Source organism: Berghia stephanieae, chromosome 1, assembly GCF_034508935.2.
Source record: "Berghia stephanieae isolate SIO BIC M18660-M18661 chromosome 1, UCSD_Bste_1.3, whole genome shotgun sequence".
In the NCBI taxonomy this organism is placed as follows: domain Eukaryota; kingdom Metazoa; phylum Mollusca; class Gastropoda; order Nudibranchia; family Aeolidiidae; genus Berghia; species Berghia stephanieae.
In genome coordinates, this window is record NC_088360.1 from 112,481,634 (window position 1) to 112,506,633 (window position 25,000).

A 25,000-nucleotide genomic window follows, 5' to 3' on the forward strand; every position below is an offset into this window, starting at 1 on the left:
CACGGTCATGTGATTTTCAGAGTCTTTAATATTATCATTGTGAGATGAGGCAGGGAATTTCATGTAGTTAGCAGATTCTTTATTATCATAGTGAGAAGAAGCGTGGAATTCCATGTAGTTAACGTTTCGATGAAACAATCCCTTTTCTTTAATGTCGCCATTTTCATCAGATAGATAAATGTTGTATTTACCGAAAGGCTGGTTTATATTTGACTTTGGATTTTTCAAAGAAAAATTGTAATCCTCTAGATGAGCGTTTGAATTTTCCGCGCCATTATATTTATACCTGTACTGATCTGGATAGTAATAATTTGGTATTCCATTCATCATGGTGTCTTTGTTGTTATATGATCCAACGTAAGAGTTATAGGAACTTTTAAAACTCTTGGTTCCTTTTCCAAAAAATATATATTGTTCATGAGAAAACGGTCGTTTCATAAACGGAACTATATTTTTCTCCGATATCGAAGAGAGTGATGACGTGTGTATTTTTGACTTCAAACTCACTAATGGTAGCCTTTTAGTGTCACGTGGAGGAATATCTGTTTCCCAATATTTATCATTATCATGGGCGACATTCAAAGACAGTCGATATTTTTTTCTTCTAACACCTTCATCGATTTCATCATGTGTAACCTTTTCAGTTGTGTATTCATCATTTTCTGATACAGAATTTGTCCAGTTCGTCTGCTGAGAGCATAAATCAGAATCTCTTCGAAAAATGGTTTCTTGCTGGTCATCATCAGCATGTTTGCGGGACATTCTTTTCCCTGAGATTTTATAATTTTCTCTGAGGGCTAATTGTTCCTTAGCTTCTAACGATATGGCATGCTTTACTGCATTTGGCTGTCGTCCAATTCGACTAGCTGAATTAGGTTGAGAAAATAAGAAACAAAAACTCATGTTATTGGTTATAGTATAAGATACCTTAAGTAAAAATCTCACGAAATACTTATGACTGCTCAACATTTGGATATTATATTTATGTATATATATATATATATATATATATATATATATATATATATATATATATATATATATATATATATATATATATTGAATCGTGTTGGATACAAATATGGTACGAAAAGTGCCATACTAGACCACAACATTTTATGGAAAATTATATCTAAAGCAACAGGATATACACCAACATCAAAACAATGTAGCTTATACCTGGAAGAGAAATATACTATAATCAGACACCCTCATGAAGCCACACATATATAAAATTATTGATGGGTGCCCTACAGCTCGGCCAATGCTCTATAAATTAAATGAAAATTTTTCAAAGCATATTAAATGAGTAAAAAACAACTAACATTTCGTCCAAACCGCCGTTTCTATGCACATTGCGTTCCGTCAGTTGGAGATCTCCAAAATATATATAATATTATATATATATATATATATATATATATATATATATATATATATATATATATATATATAGGGGGGGGGGGGTGCACACCACAAAGGTTACATTTTGTCTCCTAGTTTTGCACAATATTTTGATAATGTACATTTCTTTGAAATATTTGCTAATTTTTTAACAATCTTACTGACAGATTAGAGCGAACAGTATTCATATTCTATCACAACTATTATTTGTTTGAAAACAACACACAGGTTTTTTAAATTTCTAATATATAAATTCGGCTAGAATATCTTTATTCTATTTAACAGCTTATGACATAAATATTAAAATTAACAGATCGATCCAAACTGATTAATAGGATCAAAGAATATTGTTCGCAACACAGCAAAAATGATAGATCAGTAAAGCCTTAAACCGTTTCTAATCTGTCTATGTTTTTTTTTTTTTTTTGGGGGGGGGGGGGGGGGGGGGGCATAATATGTCTGAAATCACCAGTGTGCTATCTCTGTTTTTTTTGTTTGTTTTTTTTTTGGGGGGGGAGTTTGGTTTTTTAAAAAACATTATTGCATCCCAAAAAGGAATTTTTAAAATAAAAATTCAGGCGATTGAATGATAAATTCATAACAATATGTGTAGAAAATACGTAAACATTCACAACACGTCTGTTGTCGCCGGAAGCCAGCGCCAGGACTCTGGTATATATATCTAGTATTTTATAATACAAGCATGAGACACTCACCGTTCACAGACATTCCAACTTCCAGGCATTTCTTGTAACGACAGGCTTTACAAGTTCTCGCCGTAAAATTAATTTCACAATTTCCCTGCTTTATGCATCTGTAATTGATAGAATCCTTCTCTTTCACTGTACGTCTAAAAAAGCCCTGAGTGTATTAAACAAAAAGGCATTAGGGAAGATACATTCTTCAAAACAACCATATAAATTATTTATAAAACAAAAAAGAAAATACTGGAAGGGAGACTACCCTGTCAAGCTTAAGATTGATGCGGCTATGTGGTCTAGTGGTATGACACTCCCATTCGAAGTGGAAGGCCCAGGGTTCGAGTCCCGCTTTGAGAGATGCATAGTTGAGCCCTTGGAAATAGCTCTTTACTCACATTTTCTCACCATACTCAAGTGTCAAATGAGTACCTGGCCGTTAACAACGTTGTCTCTGTCCAAAACATGTAATATCGCCTAACAGGTGTCATGTTTCGTCCTATAAGTGATGCTGTTGGCTAGGGACTCCTTGTAAAGCGCTTTGAGCGTGTTTAGTGGATATTGCGCTATATAAATGCTCATTTTAAAAGAATTCTAGATATATTCAATGCAAAAATTTAACGTCTAAAGGATGTTGATTTGGACTATGAAATCTTAGCACCAGCTCTTTGGCATTATTTGACTTCAAGGTAAAATAGAACTGTGCCATCATTTTAAAAACAAAACACCCTTATTTTCACAAAGATCACATCGGGGAAGGATGTAAACAGTAGGGGTGGGTAAGTGCATATTTTAAATAAAAGATATACCTTGCATCCTTCGCACGTGATAGCCCCAAAATGAAATCCTGAAGATGGAGCCGAACAAACTCGACATGGAATTTCTTTGATGCCAGACATTTTTGAGTGTTTTCCTTTCTCTGAATTAGCGAATAAGACAACGATACGATATCAAATTATAATATTTATAGCGTTGCGTACGAGTTATTGTATATTATTGTTAATAGAATTTTATAAAATTTTATTTAACAAGTTGACAATCAAATGTAAAGAAGCATTTGTCGATTCGGGAACTGGAGCAGGGGTTAGGTGTAACCCTCGGAAAGATCGCATTGAGTCGTATAATATTTAAATAGGTAATGAAAAGGTAAAGAGGCCCCATAAATGGACACTTTTTATATAACAATGAAACAAACATCTGGCTAAAACAAGAAAATGGAATAAATTAATGGTTATGTCTTTTTAGTTTAATTTTCTACTCAGTTGATAAAACCGTTTCAATTTCGAAATGTCAAAACCTTGTCTTTTGTATCAGCTGTATCAAACCCACATACGCAAACTTCTCCGTCTACATATAAAGCTCATTACTTGTCAAAATAAGCTCTTCTCTAATATAATTATATATCGTTTTCAATTTCTTTTTAAAGGTATCTAAATTTTTACTGTTTTTGGCACTATACAAAAGGGAATTCTACAACCTAGGCGCTTGTTACTCTTAAGGATTTGTTGTGAAACAAAGACATTAATGGTATCTCTGTCATCAGATTCATATAATTAGATCTTAGCAATCTACTAGGTGTATAATAAGACACAAGTTCATTAAAATAAGATGCGCAGCCAAAGCATTATTTCCAGAACAGGGGAGATAGAATCGTCACGTTTTGATAACATCACCAATCTAGCCACTCTGAACTTTCTACAATCTTTCAATATTGTAATTGGGACAACTAATGGGCAGTGCATTACAATTTTCAAGTTTAATATGAATAAAAGAAGTGACAAGCTTGATTTCAATGTCAATCAAAGACCTAATGCGCAGTGGCGTGGGGCCATTGGATCGAATGGTGCCAGGCACCGTACCAATCTTTTAAAAATCATTAACAGCATAATTTAATTAAAAATAAAACTGAGAAATTTTAACTGCACTGTCTTTCGCCAACTCGCCAACAACATACTGCCTTTTTAGTCTCCACTCTATTCAAAATTCCGAATCACGCACTGCGCCGACTCGTGTGTTGGTGACATCACTGCGCGAAGTAGTGACTAAATCAAACACCGTGGTGCAAAGCAATCCGAGCTCCAGTTAATGCTCTATCCATTAGTATCGCTACAGCTGATTGAGCGAGAAACTGGGTCGAATTATACTATCTTCAAATAGCGGAAAACCCCTCGACTTGTGCCAGGATCTGAGAGCTCCACCGTTGGACGGGGGGATGCGCCAAATTAGGGTAACTTCGGCCATCCAAAATATTACATTAACTGTCAAAAACACTGATCATTGTCAAGTTTATTTGTAAGCAGCAAAGAAAGACAACATAAAACTTTAAAATATGACATATCAACCCCCCCCCCCCCCCCAAATCTTTTTCACGATTATTGAATAAAGTAATTCTTTGCAACGAAGCATTTTGGACGAATTTACCAACATTTTTCTTGCTTGTAGTGCCGAGTTGATGGTTACGTGTGTATGAGTGTTTATTTGTGTGTGTGTGTGTGGGTGTGTTTGTTTGTGTGTGTGTATTTGTGTGAGTCAGAGAAAGAAAGCGAAGATTGTCAACAGTTATACTTTGGTGTGTTTTTAGATTTTTTAAGTACTTAACTTAAGTGGAGTGATTTTCTCTTTGTGATGCTTTAAGATCTGAATCTACCTTTTATTTGTGCAATCATTAATCGTAGTCCACTGATTTCCATTATTTGAGATATACTTTGAAGTTTTGTTTTGTTAAACAATGAATTGCAATGAATCAAGTTGACTCTTTACTTCACCGACCGTTTTGGGAGATTGACACTAGATGACAAATTAGAAATAAAAAGACTAGTTCCTCACCAACCAACTGATTTTGAATTAACACAGGTGTGGGAATCTCGAAAACGCTCTTTTTCAGTGACATGGTATGACAGGCATGAATGGCTCACAGTTAGTTTAGAAAAAAAAACGTTTCTTTTGTTTTTATTGTCTACTTTTTACAGATACAACAAACACTGACAAATCATGGACATCTATAGGCTATAGTGACCTTAACCACTTCCATCGTAATTCTTAACCTCCTGAACGTTGTTTTAGCACGCTTAAAAGAGTGAAAATTTCTTGCGAAATTCAATGAAACACAGAGCGGTTAAATTCGTTAAGGATTCTGTCAATTCACAAAGCTGAAATAGATGCCATTCCAAATTTCAATAAACACATTATAAAAAGATTTGCAGAGATGAAACATCGCCGTGCAGATTTTCTTTACAAGTACTAAAAGTAAGTAATTTCTGTCATAGGTTTTTTTTTCTCTTTTGATTTACATTTATCACATATTGATTGCATTATCGACCAAAACCAATCCTTTAAATGGTGGACAAAGAATAATTACAAAGACCTTTTCATACGGGACTTGTATCTCAGTGTTGTGGCTTGATGTTTTCATGAATTATTTGTTTTTGTGAGTTTTGTCCACTCGTCGAAACCATTGACCCCCGCCCCCCCCCCACCCTTCCAAAAAAGAGAGTTTTTAACATGTGCTGTCTCCTCTTAACCGTGTTCACTGTTTTAGAATTTTTTTTCTTCTTCTAATCATGGCACCACCATACGCCGTCAATACGCCACGCCGCTGCTAATGCGACCAATGTTTTCAAGGTGGCGGTGACAACTCTGGATAATTTTGGTGATGTGATTATTCATGGACATAATATGATTTTAAAATGTACGCAGATTACGGACATGTGTCGGATAGAAACTTTGTAACCTGCTACATCAATCGTATATAATTCAATACTATTTCTGCAAGATGTTTCTTTATACACAGCACCTCGATTTTTTTCTTCGTTCAATGTTAATGTGTTTACATCCATCTAATTCTTAATTTCATTGATACAAATTTCAACCTTCCGCGACACACTAACTTCATCATCCTCACATAAAGGTACATAAAGCTGTATGTCATCGGCATACATATGATAGTCAAATGAAAAAGACTGAATAATTTTCCCGAGAGGCTTTATAAAGAGTAAAAAAAAAGGTCCAAGAATTGATCCTTGCGAAACTCCATATCGTCACACCAGGGGCCGTTTTCATGAACGCGGACTAGCGCTTAGTCTCTATCTCTGACTTTAGTCGAGGGGAAAATCGGATTTCATGTGAGCTGACTAAGCAAGTCCCAAACTAAAATCACGGCACCTTCGGGGTAAGTTTGGCCAAGATTTTGCCATTTGCTGAGGCAGGACTTCACAAGCTTATACTGAGACTAGTTACCAGGACACGTCATAGCGTCAACAAGATAGCAGCTATTTCTAGATTAGAGAGCTTCGATTCGGAAGGAAAAAACGTCGGTTACGAATGACAGAGACAAAAAGTGTCCTGTTGCCATTGACACTGGCTTTTAAAAAAATATAAAATAAGTGCAGATCGTCGAAAGAACACATTTGTGTGAATAAAAACCATTAAAATTTTTTATCTAATCGGCTGGTGAGTTGCGCGTGACTGGAGACTCCAAATCGAAGGATTTGCTTCAAGGAACGACCAAAAAATGATTAGAAAGTATAGTGTTGACAAAAGTTATTCTGCTGGCATTGCAATTGACAAAATAATGTGATTCCTGGTGTTGTTTTTTTTTTTTTTTTTTTTTTTGTTCAATTTGATTGAGTTCCAATGAAGCTGTCATTGGCCTGAATATAGAATTGACAGTCGACTATGGACATCCTTTTAGTCTGATCAGTTGATAGTCAATATCACGTGATTTGATTCATTATGGCAAAAGTAAGTTCAAATGAAACGGAACGAAATATTATCTATACTGGATGTGTTGCTAATTTCCTCTTTGGAAATCTTTTGCGTTGAAAGTATGAAGGCTAGTATCTTACCTGTCATGGTGTACTAGAGAGCTTGATGTTACCAGCATAAAATAACCAAATTAGTTCCCTTCCTTACAACGCCCACTTCTAGACAATAGCCTAGCTAGTCAGGGACTAGAAAATGTTCATAAAATTCGATTTTTTAAGTCACTTTCTTCGCCGAGGCTTATGACTAGCAAGTCGTTTACTAGAAGTGAATAACTAAATCTAGTCGGCTTACATATAACTGGGCCCAGACTGAGTATGATTGAGCATTACTGTTTGACTCCGTTCGGGCAGATAGGACAGGAATTAATTCAATATATGCCCGTTGAATCTAAAAATTATTATTATTATTATTATTATTATTATTATTATTATTATTATTATTATTATTATTATTATTATTATTATTATTATTATTATTATTATTATATTATTATTATTATTACTGTCACAGTAAAGATTGTTCACAATTATCTTATTAAATTTTATTTTATTAAGAACTGAATTCATCTCACTCCAGTTATATTTCGGTAGGCTTAGATAAACTTTACCTTCTAATATTAGATCGTCTTTCCTTTTATAGCCTTCCCTCGAATTAATTTCTAATTAGTGAATACTTTTCGTTCTACATTCTGTCACGTAGCCACTTATTATAAAAGCTGATAGGTCTAACACTCTACACTCACTTTCTCTCCACAATCTATGCCGGACGGCCAGTCGCTCTATTCCTATATATATACTGGAAGATTTTTATCTTTTGGGACTTTGTAGATATTATATCTACACCATTAAGACGCCGGAGCTTTTAACTTTGATTGTATAATCTTCAAGGATCAAACCCAAGCCCGCTGTACTACACTATAACCTCTTACCAATTGCCTGGAAGTGGAATTTTACGAGTCCAATCCTGTTATCAGAGGAATAGATCATCCAAGCCCATCAACCGCCTGGAAACGTAAACTTACGAACCTGACATATTATCATAAGTTACGTAAAATATTCATATCTCTATTTGTAACTGCCACGATCACTGTTTATCTCTTTTAATTAAATTTCATCATTATTTTTATTTCATTGTAAACAAATCGTTAATTGTTTTTCATTTATAGTAACTAGTAAATTCTGGGGCCTCATTCTACATATATCTTTATGCATAGTCGAGTAGCTCTTTACTCACTTGAGACCATGACATTTTGGAGGGGACACATATAAAGAATTGAATTTATTTAGTTACTTATATCTATTTCATCTAACCTTAAAGTTTAAATTGTAAAACTCTTAATTGCCCCACTTGATCATATTTTAATTGAACTCCCTATTTACAGGTTTTTTTTTTCTTTTTCATTTCTTCATTTAAATGGAATAGCAATTTATCCATTCATTCTTTCATTCAAATTGAATAGCATTTTATTGATTCATTCCTTCATTCATTTATTCATTTATAAATTATTCATTCATTCATTGTTCATTCATTTATTCATTCATTCATTCATTCATCCATTCATTCGTTTATTCACTCATTTATCCAATCATTCATACATTTATTCCTCCCTTCATTCTTTCATTCATACATTATCCATTCATTCATTCATCTATTCACTCAGTTTTTCATTCATTCATTCATTCCTTGTCCACTTTGTTATTATATCACACATTTCATTTTGTTGTTTGCCTCATTCATGAATTGTTTTCAATATGTTTACATTCCATAACGATTCATTCACCTATCATCCAATCACTCAGTGTTGTGAACACATCTTGTAACTATTGTAAATCTTACGATATTTTATTGTTTTGTATTTCAGACATCACTGTTAAACACTCTTCAATGCCTAATTACAATTGTTGAACAACCATTGAACAAGAGAGAGGTCCCAGCCACGTACTGAGTTGGTAAATATATCCTTCATTATTCTCTTTTACATGAGTTGGGCATCACATAGTAACTATAGACATCGTGATTTGTTTTGCATAGTGATTTGTTTTAAATGCATTTTTGGCATATTACTGTTACCGAAAACCACTTATATATTATGTTCTGAAAAGTGAGTCTTTAAAAACTAAATAATAATAAAAGGAGTCTACTAGCCGTCGTGTTATATTTAGTGATAGATAACTTGGGATTATTTTGGCATCCTATTATTGTTATCACACTCTAGTATATTAGCGTCATTGCGAATAATTGTACACAAACTAACGACGAGTCACACACATTGGTGATACATTTTTCGTAGTAACATAGTTTAGAGTACACGCGATTGACACATTGTTATTGACTCAAGTCATAATAACTCCGCATTGTATTGACACATTGCTTTATAAGATATAACGATAAAAGGCATCAAATTCAACATACATAATAAGTTGAAATAAGAGAGAGAGATTTCTAAAAATAGAACAGTTCATTCCAGTAAGTGTAAATAAATAAAACAGTCAGTAACAGTATCCTGTCAATATAATATATATAAAACATCGTAACTAATTTATTGCAACATGGAAGCATATAAAAGATACTTAAGTCTCGCAAAGGACTTAGAAATACCCCAGGAAAGAATATTTTCATGGTGCGAAGAGAAAGTAAAAGAAGAAAAAGAACATGAAGAAAGAATTCGTAGAGAAGAAAATGAAGAAAGAATTCGTAAAGAAGAAAAAGAACACGAAGAAAGAATTCGTAGAGAAGAAAATGAAGAAAGAATTCGTAGAGAAGAAAAAGAACACGAAGAAAGAATTCGTAGAGAAGAAAATGAAGAAAGAATTCGTAGAGAAGAAAAAGAACACGAAGAAAGAATACGTAGAGAAGAACGAGAAGAAAGAGTCCAAGAAAGGGAACTAAAAAGACAAATAGCTTTAGCAGAAGAAGAAACCAAAAGGACCCAAATGATGCTGGAAATTGAAAAAACAAAAACCGGTCATGAAAGAAAACATAATAATAGTGATGAATTTTTCGTGAAACTTCCACGCATGCCAACATACGATGAACGCTCAGACTGTCTAGAATCCTTCTTACACCGATTCGAAGTTCAGGCTAAAGGTTATCGTTGGCCAGAAAGCAAATGGGCCACAGCCTTGATTAACTGCTTATCTGGAGAACCGCTAAAAGTTTTCTATACCTTAACAACTGAAGATGCAGATGATTATGGTAAAATTAAAGACGCTCTACTAAAAAGATTTAGATTAACGGAAGATGGTTACCAGGAAAGGTTTCACACTGCAAAACCGGAAAGTGGAGAAGACTTTAATACATTCGTGAACCGAATTACTCAATTTCTAAATCGGTGGCTTGAGTTGGCAAACGTAAAACAAGACGACTTTGCAGGCCTTTACTATCTCACGCTGAAGAATCGAATCTATCAAGCTTGCAACCCAGATTTAGTCGCATTCTTTAAAGAGAGAAAGCCAGAAAACTTGGACAAATTAAAAATCTACGCAGAAAACTTTAACAGCGCACATCCATTGACACCCCTTAGCAGAACATTGAAGGAACCATACTACGCTGCCGCTGCTCAGAGTCCAGGTACACCTAAAGTTCAGTACTCAAATAGAACGAGCCGATCAATCACTCGGAACACGCAAGTGAAACAAGATGATCATAGTAACAAACCATGGAACAAACAGTTCAATAGAGACCATAGCCGACCCTATCAAAACAAAACAAGAAATAGCACTGACAATAATACTGAGTATAAGAAAACCAACAAACCTATAATTAAATGTCAATATTGTGGAATGAAAGGCCACACAGCAGACAAATGTTACAAAATCGTGGGATATCCGAAAGAAACTGCAAATGCATCACTCCAAACCAGTGTAAATAATCAGACACGAATAATGTCAGGAGAAAATATAAATGTGTATTGCGTGAAAGGTATGTCACTTTTAACACAAACTCACAAATCAGGATCGCTATTTTTTTGTGAAGGCAAAGCTAATGGAACTGATTGCAAAATATTGAGAGACACAGGATGCAGTACAGTAGGAATAAAAGCATCTTTGATCAATGACGAAGACAAAACTGGAAAAACGGTACAATGCATCACATTCAGTGGCACAGTCGAAACCTTTGAAACAGCTAACGTGTACATAGAAACCCCATACTATACAGGAATAGTGGAATGCTGTATACTTCCCAACCCCGTCGCTGATGTTATTGTTGGCAATATAAAAGGTCTTAAAGACAACCAACAGATGTAAAGGAATGGTCATTAACCCAAGAAACAGCTTGTCTAGCAGAAACAAGAAAGATGACTAAGACAACAGAGAAGCCAATGACTATTTCTCTAGAACCACAACAATTTGACAGGAACACGTTCATTGAAGAACAGAAAAAGGACCCGACTTTAACATCATATTTCAATATCGCAAACAAAGGGACGAAATCAAAAGTTGAATACATCATTGAAAAAGATATTCTGTTCAGGTTACATAGGAAAAGAAACAAAATAGCTAAACAACTGGTCACGCCGAGTATTTACAGAAACAAAATCCTTGGAATAGCGCACGATTCAATAACTTCTGGACATCTTGGGAGCTCTTCCACATTGAAGAGAATATCCGAGAATTTCACATGGCCTGGAATTACTAAAGACGTCCGAGAATATGTGAAATCGTGTGACACATGCCAAAGAAGAGTCGCAAAAGGCAGAATACCGAGATTGCCATTAGAGACAACCCCAGTTATTGAAAAAGTTTTTCAAAAAGTTGCAATTGACATTATAGGCCCTTTAACAAAATCAGATAGAAACCATACACACATACTAACACTAGTCGATTACGCAACCAGGTGGCCAGAAGCGATAGCATTGAAATCAACTACATCGGATCACATAGCTGAAGCATTGATGACAATTTTTACCAGAATAGGCATACCAAATGAGATACTGTCGGACAATGGACCCCAATTTACATCACATATGATGCATGAAACCATGAAACTCATGGGAATCCAACACTCATTCACAACTCCCTACCACCCCCAAGCAAATGGTCTTTGTGAAAGATTTAATGGCACTCTAAAGAATATGTTAAGAAAAGTGTCAGCAGAAAAACCAGATGATTGGGACAGATACTTACCAGCAATCCTATTTGCATATAGAGAAATACCCCAAGAATCTACAGGCTACTCCCCATTTGAGTTGATGTATGGACGATCACCTCGCGGCCCGATCAATATAGTAGCCGACATTTGTAAAGGGAATGAGGAGGACAATAACGAAATTATGTTTGCTTACGAATATGTAAGAAACCTGAAAGACAGAATAGAGGATACATGTAAGCTAGCACAGGAATCCGTCACTAAAAAAGCAGAGAAATACAAGGAATACTCTGATCGCAAAAGCAAGTCAAGAAAATTTGAGATTGGTGACAAAGTACTAATACTCTTACCCGATGACTCGAGTAAACTTTTAGCTACATGGAAAGGACCATTCAAGGTATTAGCAGTACGATCTGGTGTTAATTACGAGATTCAAATTAACAACACAACAAAGACATTCCATGCAAACATGCTAAAAAAATATTTCGATAGAGACAGATTATCACAACCAATATTTAACCATGTTGAAGCTGCAAATGTAGGATTAATCATCGAAACTCACAGCGATGATGTCGAACTACAACACACCCCACAACACGGTAACTCTAAAAATAGTACAATTAATGACGTCACAATCAATCCTCAACTAAACGAATGTCAGAAACGAGAAATCAGGTCATTATTAGAAAAGTACCAGTCAGTCTTTACAGACGCACCCGGACATACAACATTAGTGGAACACGATATAAAGTTAACCACATCTACCCCTATCAACGTGAAAAACTATCCTATTCCATTTCACGCACGAGAACAAGTTGAAAAGGAAGTTAAGGATATGCTAAATACAGGAATAGTTAGATATTCTTCAAGCCCATACTCATCACCAATAGTAGTAGTGAAAAAGAAAGACGGATCGATAAGGCTATGTATCGACTTTCGCAAATTAAATGAAGCAACAGTGTTTGATGCAGAACCAATACCAAATCAAGAGAATTTATTTGCTGCCTTATCTCAAGCAAATACATGACAAAATGTGATCTTTCTAGAGGTTACTGGCAGATTCCACTGAAAGAATCATGTAAGAAATACACAGCATTTCAATCACCATTAGGATTGTTAGAATTTAACTATATGCCATTTGGATTATCGACAGCCGCATCGACATTCCAAAGAATGATGCGTATGTTATTAAAAGACATCCCGTCTACACTCTCATACTTCGACGACGCATGTATTTTCTCAAACTCATGGACTGATCACATGACAACCTTAGAATTAGTGCTTGAAGCATTAAAACGTAATTCTTTAACAACAAAACCGTCAAAAACAAGCATTGCATTTTACAAAATTGATTTTCTCGGTCATACCGTTGGTCATGGGACACAGACACCCGAGACAGAAAAACAAACAAAAATCGCACAATTGCAACCACCTAAGACAAAAAAAAGAAGTACGCAAAGTACTTGGGCTCCTAAATTTTTACAGGAAATACATTTACAACTTCGCGCACATCGCGACACCGCTAACAAATCTGACAAAGAATGGTCACCGAACAAAATTGTTTGGACAGAAGCGTGTCAGAATAGCTTTAACCAATTAAAGGCATTACTCTGTTCAGAACCAATTCTTAAATTACCCGACATGTCAAAAGAATTTGTTGTAAGAACTGACGCGTCTGATAAGGGCATCGCAGGTGTACTATTACAGGAACATGAGGGAACTCTAATGCCTTGCTTATATGCAAGCAGAAAATTATTGGACAGAGAATCACGATACTCTGTAATAGAGCGTGAAGGACTAGCCATCGTCTTTGCTTTAAAGACATTCAGCAGATATCTACTGCTAAAAGAGTTTGTGTCGAAACGGACCATAAACCACTCACGTACATAAGAAATAACAAAATGAATAATAGTAGAGTACTAAGGTGGAGTCTATTTTTGCAAAATTACACTTTCAGTATCTCTCACATACCAGGCTGTGAAAATATTCACGCCGACCTACTTTCTCGATTAGTATAAACACATGAGAAGGGTATAACTTAACCTCCCATGCATACTGTTAGTTACCTCACAAACTATGCCAAATCAGAACGCACAATTTCGATAATTTTATTTGTAAACATGATGACCCAACTTAATGTAACATTGAGTATTGTTTGGATATATATACCATACCCATTCATGATTTGGGAAATCTTCTCTTTATCTATTATTGTTATGAATTTTCACTCATTTATGATTAATAATTGAAATGTCAATATTTCATTTACATTTTCATTCATTTCATTTAGTAAATTACCTTCATATCATCGACTTAAATCATGCTTCATTGCCATCACTATTGTTTATCACAATGATTTGTAATCACATTGCCATCATGTCGTTCATCACAATGATTTGTAATCACAATCTTTCATTGTTATTGTCGACCATTCATATACCTACGTTAATATAAACATTTCCATGTCTAGTTAATAAATAATTTAATTGTAGCACAAATCATAACAAGGATTAATGCTAGAGTATCATGATAGTAAATTTACTTCCGTTTGTAAAATCTATCTTTCCCATAATGGTTAAAGAGTATATTTTAAACGTGGTGGGGGTGTCACAGTAAAGATTGTTCACAATTATCTTATTAAATTTTATTTTATTAAGAACTGAATTCATCTCACTCCAGTTATATTTCGGTAGGCTTAGATAAACTTTACCTTCTATACTTAAGCATCGTATTGCTTTCCCAATTAAGGCTACTCCCCGATTTGATTTTATTAGGGAATCACTTCGTGCACATTCTTAGTAGCCGACATTTTAAAGAATGAGAGGCAAAACAATATTCTACAATATGTTACAAACCTAAAGCCGGAGGACAGTAAGCTACTAGATCCTACTAAATAAACAGGAAATATATCTGATCCAAACATATTTGGATTGTGACAAGTATATATCTTACCCTTTATAGACGCTACTGGAAGACCTTTCAAGGTTTAGATTGTATAATTCTTCAAATTAAACCCAACAGACTCCATAAACATCTATACAAATTGCGATAGGAAGATTATCACATCCAAATACCTGTTATGAAAATGTAGGATTAAATCGAATCCAAGCTTCAACTCAACCCCCGAACAACTACGGTAACTCTAAAATATATCATTAATTACGTAAATAATTCAACAAACGATGTTGAAACTGAGATCAGCTATTGGTAATCATCTTTTAAATTATACTATATTCATCACTTCAATATTTATTCATTTAAACAAACGTTAAATGGATTAATTCTAAATAAGTAATAGTTAATATTCTCAGGGCCCATTCTCCCCATATATAGTGAAAGCATAGATCGATAAGTAGATCATTTCCAATTTAATCACTGTGAGGAACCTCAATAGACAATTACCTTATCTCAGTAATGATTGATCTTTAATTACTGATTCATGAAGAATATTAAGATCCACATTTCTCACTTAGGATAATCATGGCATTGATTATCGACAGCCATCAATTAAAATATGCTATGTTATTAAAATTCTAATTATACTTGACGAGCATTATTTTTCAATATTATATACTGACACTTATATTAGTTGTTGTTATAATATTGTACAAAAAAGTCATAAATTTCATTTTACATGATATTTCTCATCGTTGTCATACAAGACACCGAGAAGAAAAATAATAAAATAACAATTAACATAAAAAAAAAAAATACGCAAATATTGTTAATACAAAATACATTACATTGCGCCATCGGTACACCGTATAAAATTAGTACAAGTAGTAGACAAATTGTTTGGAAGAAGTGTAGTAGTAGTAGCTATATAAGTAGTAGCATTATAGTTAGAAAATTCATAAATTACCCGACTTAAGATATTGTTTAATAACTGATTATAAGATGATGTATTTATTACGAATAGGAATTAATGCCTTTTATTATCAAGCAAAATTATTGACAAATCACGATACTTGTATTAGCGTACTCATGTTTTGCATTAAAGTTATCAATATCTACTCAATTGTTAACATAAACCATATAATAAATAATAACAAAATAATAATATAATACTAAGTGATTATTTAAAATTAACTCAGTATTACGTATCGTTATCAGAAGTTATTATTATTATACTACTACTACTACTACTACTACTACTACTACTACTACTACTACTACTACTACTGCTGCTGCTGCTGCTGCTACTACTACTACTACTACTACTACTACTACTACTACTACTACTACTACTACTATTTCTACTACTACTACTACTACTGTAACAACAAGAGATGAAGTGAGTAGGAAAGTGCCAGAAGACAATAGAGAATTAAAAAAATTTCGCGGCGGTGATGGGGGGTTTGAACCCACGACCTTACTGTACGACAATTCCACCTGGCCGGTGAGAGCGTGACTCTACCGTATGAGCTACCAACGAGCCTGGTACGAGTTGTCGTAGCAGTAAGGTCGCGGGATCAAACCCCCATCACCGCGAAAAAAAATGTATTCTCTATTGTCTTTTGGCACTTTCCTACTCACTTCATCTCTTGTTGTTACCAACATAAGTGCCTGCTCCACTCACATTTCTGAATTAAAAATTGTTATTATTAATATTATTATTACTATTATTAGTGGTAATAGTAGTAGTGTTAGTAGTGGTAGTAGTAGCAACAGTATAGTAGTATAGTAGTAGTAGTAGTATAGTAGTAGTATAGTAGTAGTAGTAGTAGTAGTAGTAGTAGTAGTAGTAGTAGTAGTAGTAGTTGTTGTTGTTGTTGTAGTATAAAGTTATTTACGACAAATTATCCCGGGAACTCACCTGTGTATGACATATTAAGCCGCAAACACTTCTGATAACGACAGTACTGACACTGCACTCGGTTCTCCTTTGTAATTTCACATCTTTCTTGATGCTGGCATACATATTGGATATGGTTCATTTTTGTTGATCGAATAAAAAATTTCTGAAATAAAAAGATCGGTTTTTCAGGTCTAAATTTTTATTCCAGAGTTAGAGATCAGGAGTCCATTAATAACCAGTCAACTGCCTTACTCTAGAAAAACTCATATTGGAAAATGTGGGCAGGACAAGTTTTCTGTCCAAGTTTTAATGCAAGTTTTTTTCGAGACTACGGCAGAAAATTTTAGATATTCTGGTGTGCAAAAGTGAAGAGATGGGCCTGAAACTAAATGTTAAGAAAACCGAATACATGGTGGTCTCAAAAAATGACAACACGACCTTCCATTTGTCAAGCAAAGGAGAGACCATCAAACAAGTAAAGAAATTTAAATATTTAGGCACAATTATTACCATGACGCACGTGACATAGAAGATATAAAACAAAGAATATCAATAGCAAAAAACGTGTTTCATAAAATGCGACCAGTTGTGTCAAACAACAACCTAAAGTTGAAGACCAGAATGAAAGTAGTAGAAACATATGTTATAAGTACCATTTTATACGGATGTGAAACGTGGACGCTTGACAAAGAATGTACGAGGAGGTTAGAGGTATTTGAGATGTAGATGTATAGAAGAATGTTGAAGCTATCATGGACAGACAGGTATACGAACGAGGAAGTGTTGGAGAAGGTGAGAAAGGGAAGAATGTTGATCGATACCATCAGAAATTGGCAGTTGCGGTTTCTGGGACATGTGTGTAGAAGAGACGGAATAGAAAGGTGGTAACATCTGGGATGATCAAAGGAAAGAGAGCTGGAGGAAGACAAAGAATGACATATCTAAATAACATAAGAATGGCCAAATGTGATTTAAAAAGCAACACAGATTTCATGCGCACCGCAGAGGATCGTGATTCGTGGAGACAGCTGACCGGCAACGTGCTCAAGAGTACAAGCCACGATGGAAGATGATTAAGATAGCGACGAGGGATCGGACATGAGGACATCTACTGGAAATCAGCTCTAAACTAGAGGGCAATGAAAGTAGTAGAAACATATGTTATAAGTACCATTTTATACGGATGTGAAACGTGGCAGCTTGATCTTTTTTTTTTTTTTTGTCTTGAAAAGAGCAGTAGATATTTTTCAATTCATTTATACTTGTTTTTCAAAAATTGGCCTCATGGAGTCCATGGTCACACCTCGTTGATGTCAATTAGAAATATACAGAGGGTAGCTGATGTAGCACGTGAGCTGACAAATGAATTGGTCTAAGATTTGCACTAGCGTTTAAAAACCGTGGAAATTACCAATTATAAAACATGTGATGGCAAACGTTTTTATTCAACATTTGCATTATTTATATCTTTGGCATAATATAGATTTAAGGTTATTTTACTAAGACGAAAGGCACGATTTTTCAAAAGGTGTGATACACAAAACGATATTTATCGATGCCAGGTGCCAACAGAACCATACACTCTTTGGTTGGGCTTGGTACACAGATAAAACGCCTATTCAAATTATATTATGGTCAGAAAAAGTTTATATCTTAGATCCATCGAAGAAAATAACCCTCGTCTTGTTAAAAATTCTTAAACCCAAGACATTGTCAAAAACTTCTTTTTCTTTGTTTTCGTTTGTTTGTTTCTTTCTTTCTTGTTGTTGTTGTGCGTTTTGATAAGTTGGACATTCTTTTATTCTCTTAATATATTAAGTAAAAGTTATTTGGCTAAAATAAAAAGCGATTATTATTATTATTATTATTATTATTATTATTATTATTATTATTATTATTATTATTATTATTATTATTATTATTATTATTATTATTACTATCCTTATCTTTATTATTATTATTATTATCATCATCATCATCATCATCATCATCATCATCATCATTATTATTATTATTATTATTATTATTATTATTATTATTATTATTATTATTATTATTATCATCATTCGTGTGTTTGTAAACAATATTTGTAACAGTGTCAATAGCGCAGCAATGTTGTGAAACTCTATCCATAACTGAACATCAAACTAAATAGACATTGAGTTATTATTTATAAGATCAATTCAATCGTCGATTCAACCGGGGTTTTATTTTCAGATGGGGGTTACAAATTACATGTTCTTTCTTCATATAATGTATTTTGCCATTCTTTGGTCTTCTTCTTTTAAAATTTCAGCTCAGTTATCATTATGTCGGCCTTAATATGTCGATGGATTATTTTCCGCTCGCTATTGTTTACTATATCGTTGCTCGACGATCCCACGGCAGTCGGCCCACTCGAAATCAGTTGATCGTACCGGGTATCGGACTCGGAGTAAGTACACAAAGCTTGACAGACACATCAACAAGAAGTCACAGAGGAGCCATCAATTGAGGTAACCAAAAAAAATTACCTTGCAAGCCTCACATATGTACGCAGAGCAGTAGAAACCAGCAGCAATGTCACCACAAACTTGGCAGATAATTGCTTCTTTTTCCAAAACCCTCTTATTTGACTTTATCTTCCCACATCTCGAAGATTTTCCTTGAGACTTCATAACATTTTGATGACTGATCATCATTGTCTTGCTCTTGTCGTCGATAAGCCCACGCTGATTATTGCTATTCAACTGGCGGGACTCGTCCCATTGAGTGAAGTTAGCAGTATATCTGAGGAGAGATTAATATTGCGAAGATATTGATATTGTGAGTCTATGTAAAATATTACTCATAACATCTGCCAGTCGGATATAACGTACTAACACACAAAGGTGTATGTAACCTTGAACGTCTATAGTCTGACCAAGGAATTTACTCAATGGAAACCGTACGGTGCTCGAATTGGCTAGCCAAACCAGCGGCCTCGATGAGAAAACCATCCGCCATTATGACTTGGGCTGGGAATTGTGTTACTATAGTAAACAAGCGCTGATCAGCCGTTCATGAAATCTAAGAAAATAACTTCCTGCTCGCTCGTTTAACTCAAAATTATTCAAAACGATGTCTCTAAAATATATAAATGTGACTTCTTAGGGTTTTCTTCACGGTCAAAACCACACAGCATTCTATTAATGATTACGTCCTAGGCAAAAAGGAATATTGACAGGTCGACCGAGAGTTGAACTCGTCAGACGACAAACGAAGGCCACAGGGGAAAATCGATCAAAGTCCGAAAGACACTTACTGTTCTAATGTCACAATAAGTTGGTATTAAAATCAACCAAGAGCTTGTTTTTTATATGCATCTGACTTGTGGTCAAAATATATACGTTTAGTAATTCACATTCAGTTCAATTCATATTATCATGTGACGTTTTCAATGGGTTTCCTAACTTTAATTTAGATTTTCTAAAAAACGGAAAAATTCGAAGTGTGGAGAGAGTCAAGCTCTTGTTTGTCTTGTCCTGTTCTATATAGAGAAAAGGATAAATAGTATAGCCTCGTGTATGAGTGGTTGCGAGTCATAGTCATGTTTTTTAAAATTGTTTCTGTTGTTTATGTGTGTAGTGATGACTCTCTCACACTCACTGCATCATCATAGCACATCTCAGACACCACTCGTAGAAATTTCAATGCCGAAAGAGGAATTCCCGCACACAAGAAAAGGGAATTGGGATGGTATTTGGCATACATATTGTATAATATCTAGTTCTAAATAGATAACTGATTAGAATTATATTATGATATACAAACACAATGCCAAATACAATTCCGAAGTTTCCTTATTTCAAATGAGTAAAGCTCCAAAACCTAATGGTAGTGATTGTAGTACTGGTGGTAGTGAGGATGATATGGTGTTGGTGATTGTAGTAGCAGTGGTATTGATGATGATATGGTGGTGGTGGTTGTAGTTGTAGTAGTAGTGATAGTGATGATGATGTGATGATGGTGGTGATGATGATTGTAGTTGTAGTAGTGGTGGTAGTGATGATGATGTTGTGGTGGATGTAGTTGTAGTAGTTGTGATAGTGATGATGATGTGGTGGTGGTTGTAGTAGTAGTGGTAGTGATGATGATGTAGTGTTGGTGGTTGTTGTAGTAGTTGTAATGGTGATGATATGGTGGTGGTGGTTGCAGTAGTAGTGGTAGTGATGACGATGTGGTAGTGGTGGTTGTAGTAGTAGTGGTAATCATGATGATATGGTGGTGGTGGTTGCAGTAGTAGTGGTAGTGATGGCGATGTGGTTGTGGTGGTTGTAGTAGTAGTGGTAATGATGATGATGTGCTGGTGGTGGTGTAGTAGTAGCGGTAGTGATAATGATGTGGTGCTAGTGGTTGTGGTAGTAGTGGTAGTGATGATATTGCGGTGGTGGTTGTAGTAGTAGAGGTAGTGATGACGATGTGGTGGTGGTTGTAGTTGTAGCAGTAGTGCTAGCGATGATGATGTGATGGTGGTTGTAGTAGTAGTGGTGGTGGTGGTTGTAGTAGTAGTGGTAATGATGATGATATGGTGGTGGTGGTAGCAGTAGTAGTGGTAGTGATGACGATGTGGTTGTGGTGGTTGTAGTAGTAATGGTAGTGATGATGATGTGCTGGTGGTGGTGTAGTAGTAGTGGTAGTGATAATGATGTGGTGCTGGTGGTTGTAGTAGTAGTGGTAGTGATGATATTGTGGTGGTGGTTGTAGCAGTAGAGGTAGTGATGATGATGTGGTGGTGTTGTTGCAGTTGTAGTGGTCGTGATGATGATGTGGTGGTGGTGGTTGTAATGGTGGTGGTAGTGATGGTGTAGTAGTAGTGGTAGTGATGATGATGGAGTGGTGGTGGTTGTAGTAGTGATGATGATGTGGTGGCGGTGTAGTGGAGAGTGATAATGATGTAGTGGTGGTGGTTGTTGTAGTAGTTGTGGTAGTGATGAAGTGGTAATGGTGGTTGTAGTAATAGTGACAGTGATAATGTGGTGGTTGGAAAACACATTATAGGTTATTATAATACATGATTACACCCATTCTCTAACTTCATTTTTTGACAGCTTTATTGTGGCATAAATATACGCAACAGTTCTGAACCATTTTATTGTGGATTTTGATATTGTTTGTTCTTTTTCTTGTGGCGTTATGTTGACATAGAGACCGAATGAATGGTAAGGCTTACATTCCCAGCCCAAGATAAAATGGCGCTGAATGCTTTCATTGGTGGACACTTTTTACTTTTTAGGCTCCGTACGTATTCTCATTCGTTAAATTCTATGAGTCTGACTGATATAATTTAGTGGAAAGTAGTCATGAAAAAAGCTGTCTAAAAACAAGAACAAGAAGGTGAGTGACGTCAATTTCGTTCCCCCTATAAGGATGTCGCACTAAAGCTAGTTAGTGTGATTTGTTGTTAATTGTTGATTGTTTGATAAATATTTGGAGACAAGAAGATTCATACGCTGGTCAAAGCAGACATTCTTGTCGAGGTTTTTCTTCTCAGCATGGATAAAACAAAACAAACAAAACAAAACAACAACAAAAAAAGACTTTAAAATGCTATTCTGTAGGAACGTTGCTCAGTAAGTGCATGGAGCTCCACACATAAAACGTGAGGATTTAAAAGATTATAACGCCTCCGGAATAGACGGCAAATAACTTGAAATGCGAAAGCTATGGGTGCAATCGTTCTGAAACTTTAAGCTCTCAATGAGAATGATCTATATTCAGATTTTCGACCAACCGAGCCATCGATCGTAAGGGACTAAAACGACAAAATTTAGTCCGAAGGTGACTTGATCTTAGTCTGGGACTTGCTTGGTCAGCTCACATAAAAGTGATTTTTTTCAAGTCCTTGACTAAAGTCAGGGACTAAGCGCTAGTCCGCGTTAATAAAAACGGGCCCAATTTTCTTTGTTCCCCTTGTAAATCTTATTTTATCTAGTTTCTCTCTCATGTTACAAATTGCAGGTCGAAGGAATCTAATTTCGACGGAAATTGGTTACATGCGTGAATGTCAAATTGAATAATCTTAGCATTATCAAGACCATTGTTCATATTTTGGGGGTAATTGTTCGTTTTAATATTGCAGAACACGCACTCACTTTTATTATTACACTCATTTTCATCTTAATTTTGATATAAATACCCCAGTGATTTGTCGCAATCCAGACGAGCATATTTTTCCGCCGTTGGTGAAGTTTCCATGACTTGTGGAGAGTAGCAGCAATTGGAACCTGAGTGAAAGAAATTAATTTTGCATTTATAGTGGAAGCAAGCAATAAAGGAAAGATTGGTTGGGATATTACAAAACGTAAGCATATAACTGCCCCCCCCCCCCCCCACCTCCAAAAAAAAGTGGCACATTAGACATCTAGGTTATTTACGAGCACTGCCGTTTAATGAGCGTTCGAATCGAACCTGTTCTAATTTCATCCCCATTTCTAAAAACTTAGATGTGTAATTCAATTTATCGAATTAAGTTCATTAAACAGCATTGCCCGCTCCATGCTCATAATTTTTTAGGATTGAAAATTGGCTCTATCATAAAAACCATAGTCCCTCAGAGCCATCAGAGAATTAGTAGGAATTAAGAGAGAATTAATATGTCACAGTATATACAAGTTTCACCATAGCGTGAAGTGTACGTGACAATTATTGTTTGTTAGTCATTGAATAAAAGGCTAGTGTCCCTCAAAGCACTTTCATCTACGGTATAGATCTTATAGATCTCACTGGTTGACGGGTAGTGATTCCTTAACAAAAAATAACCGACGAAACTCTGTGTGAAATCAAACCGTTTTCTTGTGAGACGAGTACTTTATAGGTTGAACCTTCCATCAGGCATCGACAAAAATGCCATAAATGTAGTAGCGTGATTATTTAAATTGGTAATGATTTATCTTTGAGTTTGAACATCAAATCTCTTCTTATGTGTTAAGAATCGGTAGAAAGATTTCGAAAATCAGTCATAGCAAAAAGGGTGTGTAAGTTGAAATTATGAACTTTATTGATATGTAAATGAAAATTAGATTTATAAAATTGCCAATATCCTTAACTTCATCATTTGAATCCAAGATGTTGTAAAAAATTATGACGATCATATTATCTTCCATGTTTGGAAAATTCTGCATTGGTTGCAACTGAGGCAGCGGACGAAGTTAAAGATATTTTGTGTGATTGCTACAATATTCGTGTCATTGAGTGGTACGGAATTGTCGAAACAAATGAAATTGCAGTTAAAAGACTCTAAAAAATTGAACTCTTTGGGATATACGTAATATTTTGACAGTTTTAAGTAGCTTAGTATTTACTTCAGGCATCCTCCCATTTTAATTAATACTTTTCAATGCAATTCGTTAAGCCTCAAGTGACAAGTGTTTCGGTATTTGAGGCTGTGATTTATCTATTTATTCATTATATATATAATATATATATATATATATATATATATATATATATATATATATATATATATAAACATTTGACAGATATTAAGATTGTTTGACTTCTACAACGTTGTTATCGAGCGTTGCTCTCACTTCCTGATGAGAGCAACGCTCGATAACAACGTTGTAGAGGTCAAACAATCTTAATATCTGTCAAATGTTTATAAATAGCTCCTTTTATACTAAAGTTGAGCACTATTATTTCATGGTTTTTGTTTATATTTTATATATATATATATATATATATATATATATATATATATATATATATATATATATAATATATATAAAACAAAAACCATGAAATAATAGTGCTCAACTTTTTGATAAAAGTAGCTATTTATAAAATGTTTCAAGTGTAATTATGATCAACTTCTACAATATATTGTTTCGGGCATTCGCTCGCATCACTTCCTGATGAGAGCGAATGCTCGAAACAATCTTGTGGAAGTTGATCATAATTAATTATACTTGAAACATTATATATATATATATATATATATATATATATATATATATATATATATATATATATGAGTGAAGAACTTGTTATGCATATTTGTATCTTATATGTTTTGAATTGCTGTCATTAAAAGTCTATAAATATAGATAGTCTTTCTAAGCCGTAAAGAGACATTCTTATTCTATAAAATCGAAGCCCATTTTCACATGAGTATTCTAAAACGATAAATTCTCAAAGATAAATTTAATAAAAGTAATTTCTCTATAATGAAGGGCATAAGATGAGTAAATCAACGTGTTTAAAACGATACAAAACAAGTCAAACGATT

General features: G+C 34.7%; 1 protein-coding gene and 1 long non-coding RNA gene across 2 annotated transcripts in view; both read right to left on the minus strand.

Annotated features, from left to right (window-relative positions):
* LOC144962536 (uncharacterized) overlaps positions 1-19,409 on the minus strand; it is a 54,397-nt gene extending 34,988 nt beyond the window's left edge. Inside the window, exons 1-6 of the mRNA XM_078895564.1 lie at positions 19,266-19,409; positions 16,767-16,915; positions 7,017-7,021; positions 2,912-3,015; positions 2,117-2,265; positions 1-862 (exon numbers count right to left, since the gene is read on the minus strand). The exon at positions 1-862 is cut by the window's left edge and continues 435 nt beyond it. Of these exons, the coding sequence (XP_078751690.1) occupies positions 1-862; positions 2,117-2,265; positions 2,912-3,015; positions 7,017-7,021; positions 16,767-16,915; positions 19,266-19,409 (1,413 nt within the window). The remainder of the gene's footprint in view (positions 863-2,116; positions 2,266-2,911; positions 3,016-7,016; positions 7,022-16,766; positions 16,916-19,265) is intronic.
* A 28-nt stretch (positions 19,410-19,437) lies between these two features.
* Positions 19,438-25,000, minus strand: part of LOC144965229 (uncharacterized) — a 6,045-nt gene continuing 482 nt past the window's right edge. The window contains exons 2-3 of the long non-coding RNA XR_013643980.1: positions 22,910-22,997; positions 19,438-19,521 (exon numbers count right to left, since the gene is read on the minus strand). This is a non-coding gene — a long non-coding RNA (uncharacterized LOC144965229). The remainder of the gene's footprint in view (positions 19,522-22,909; positions 22,998-25,000) is intronic.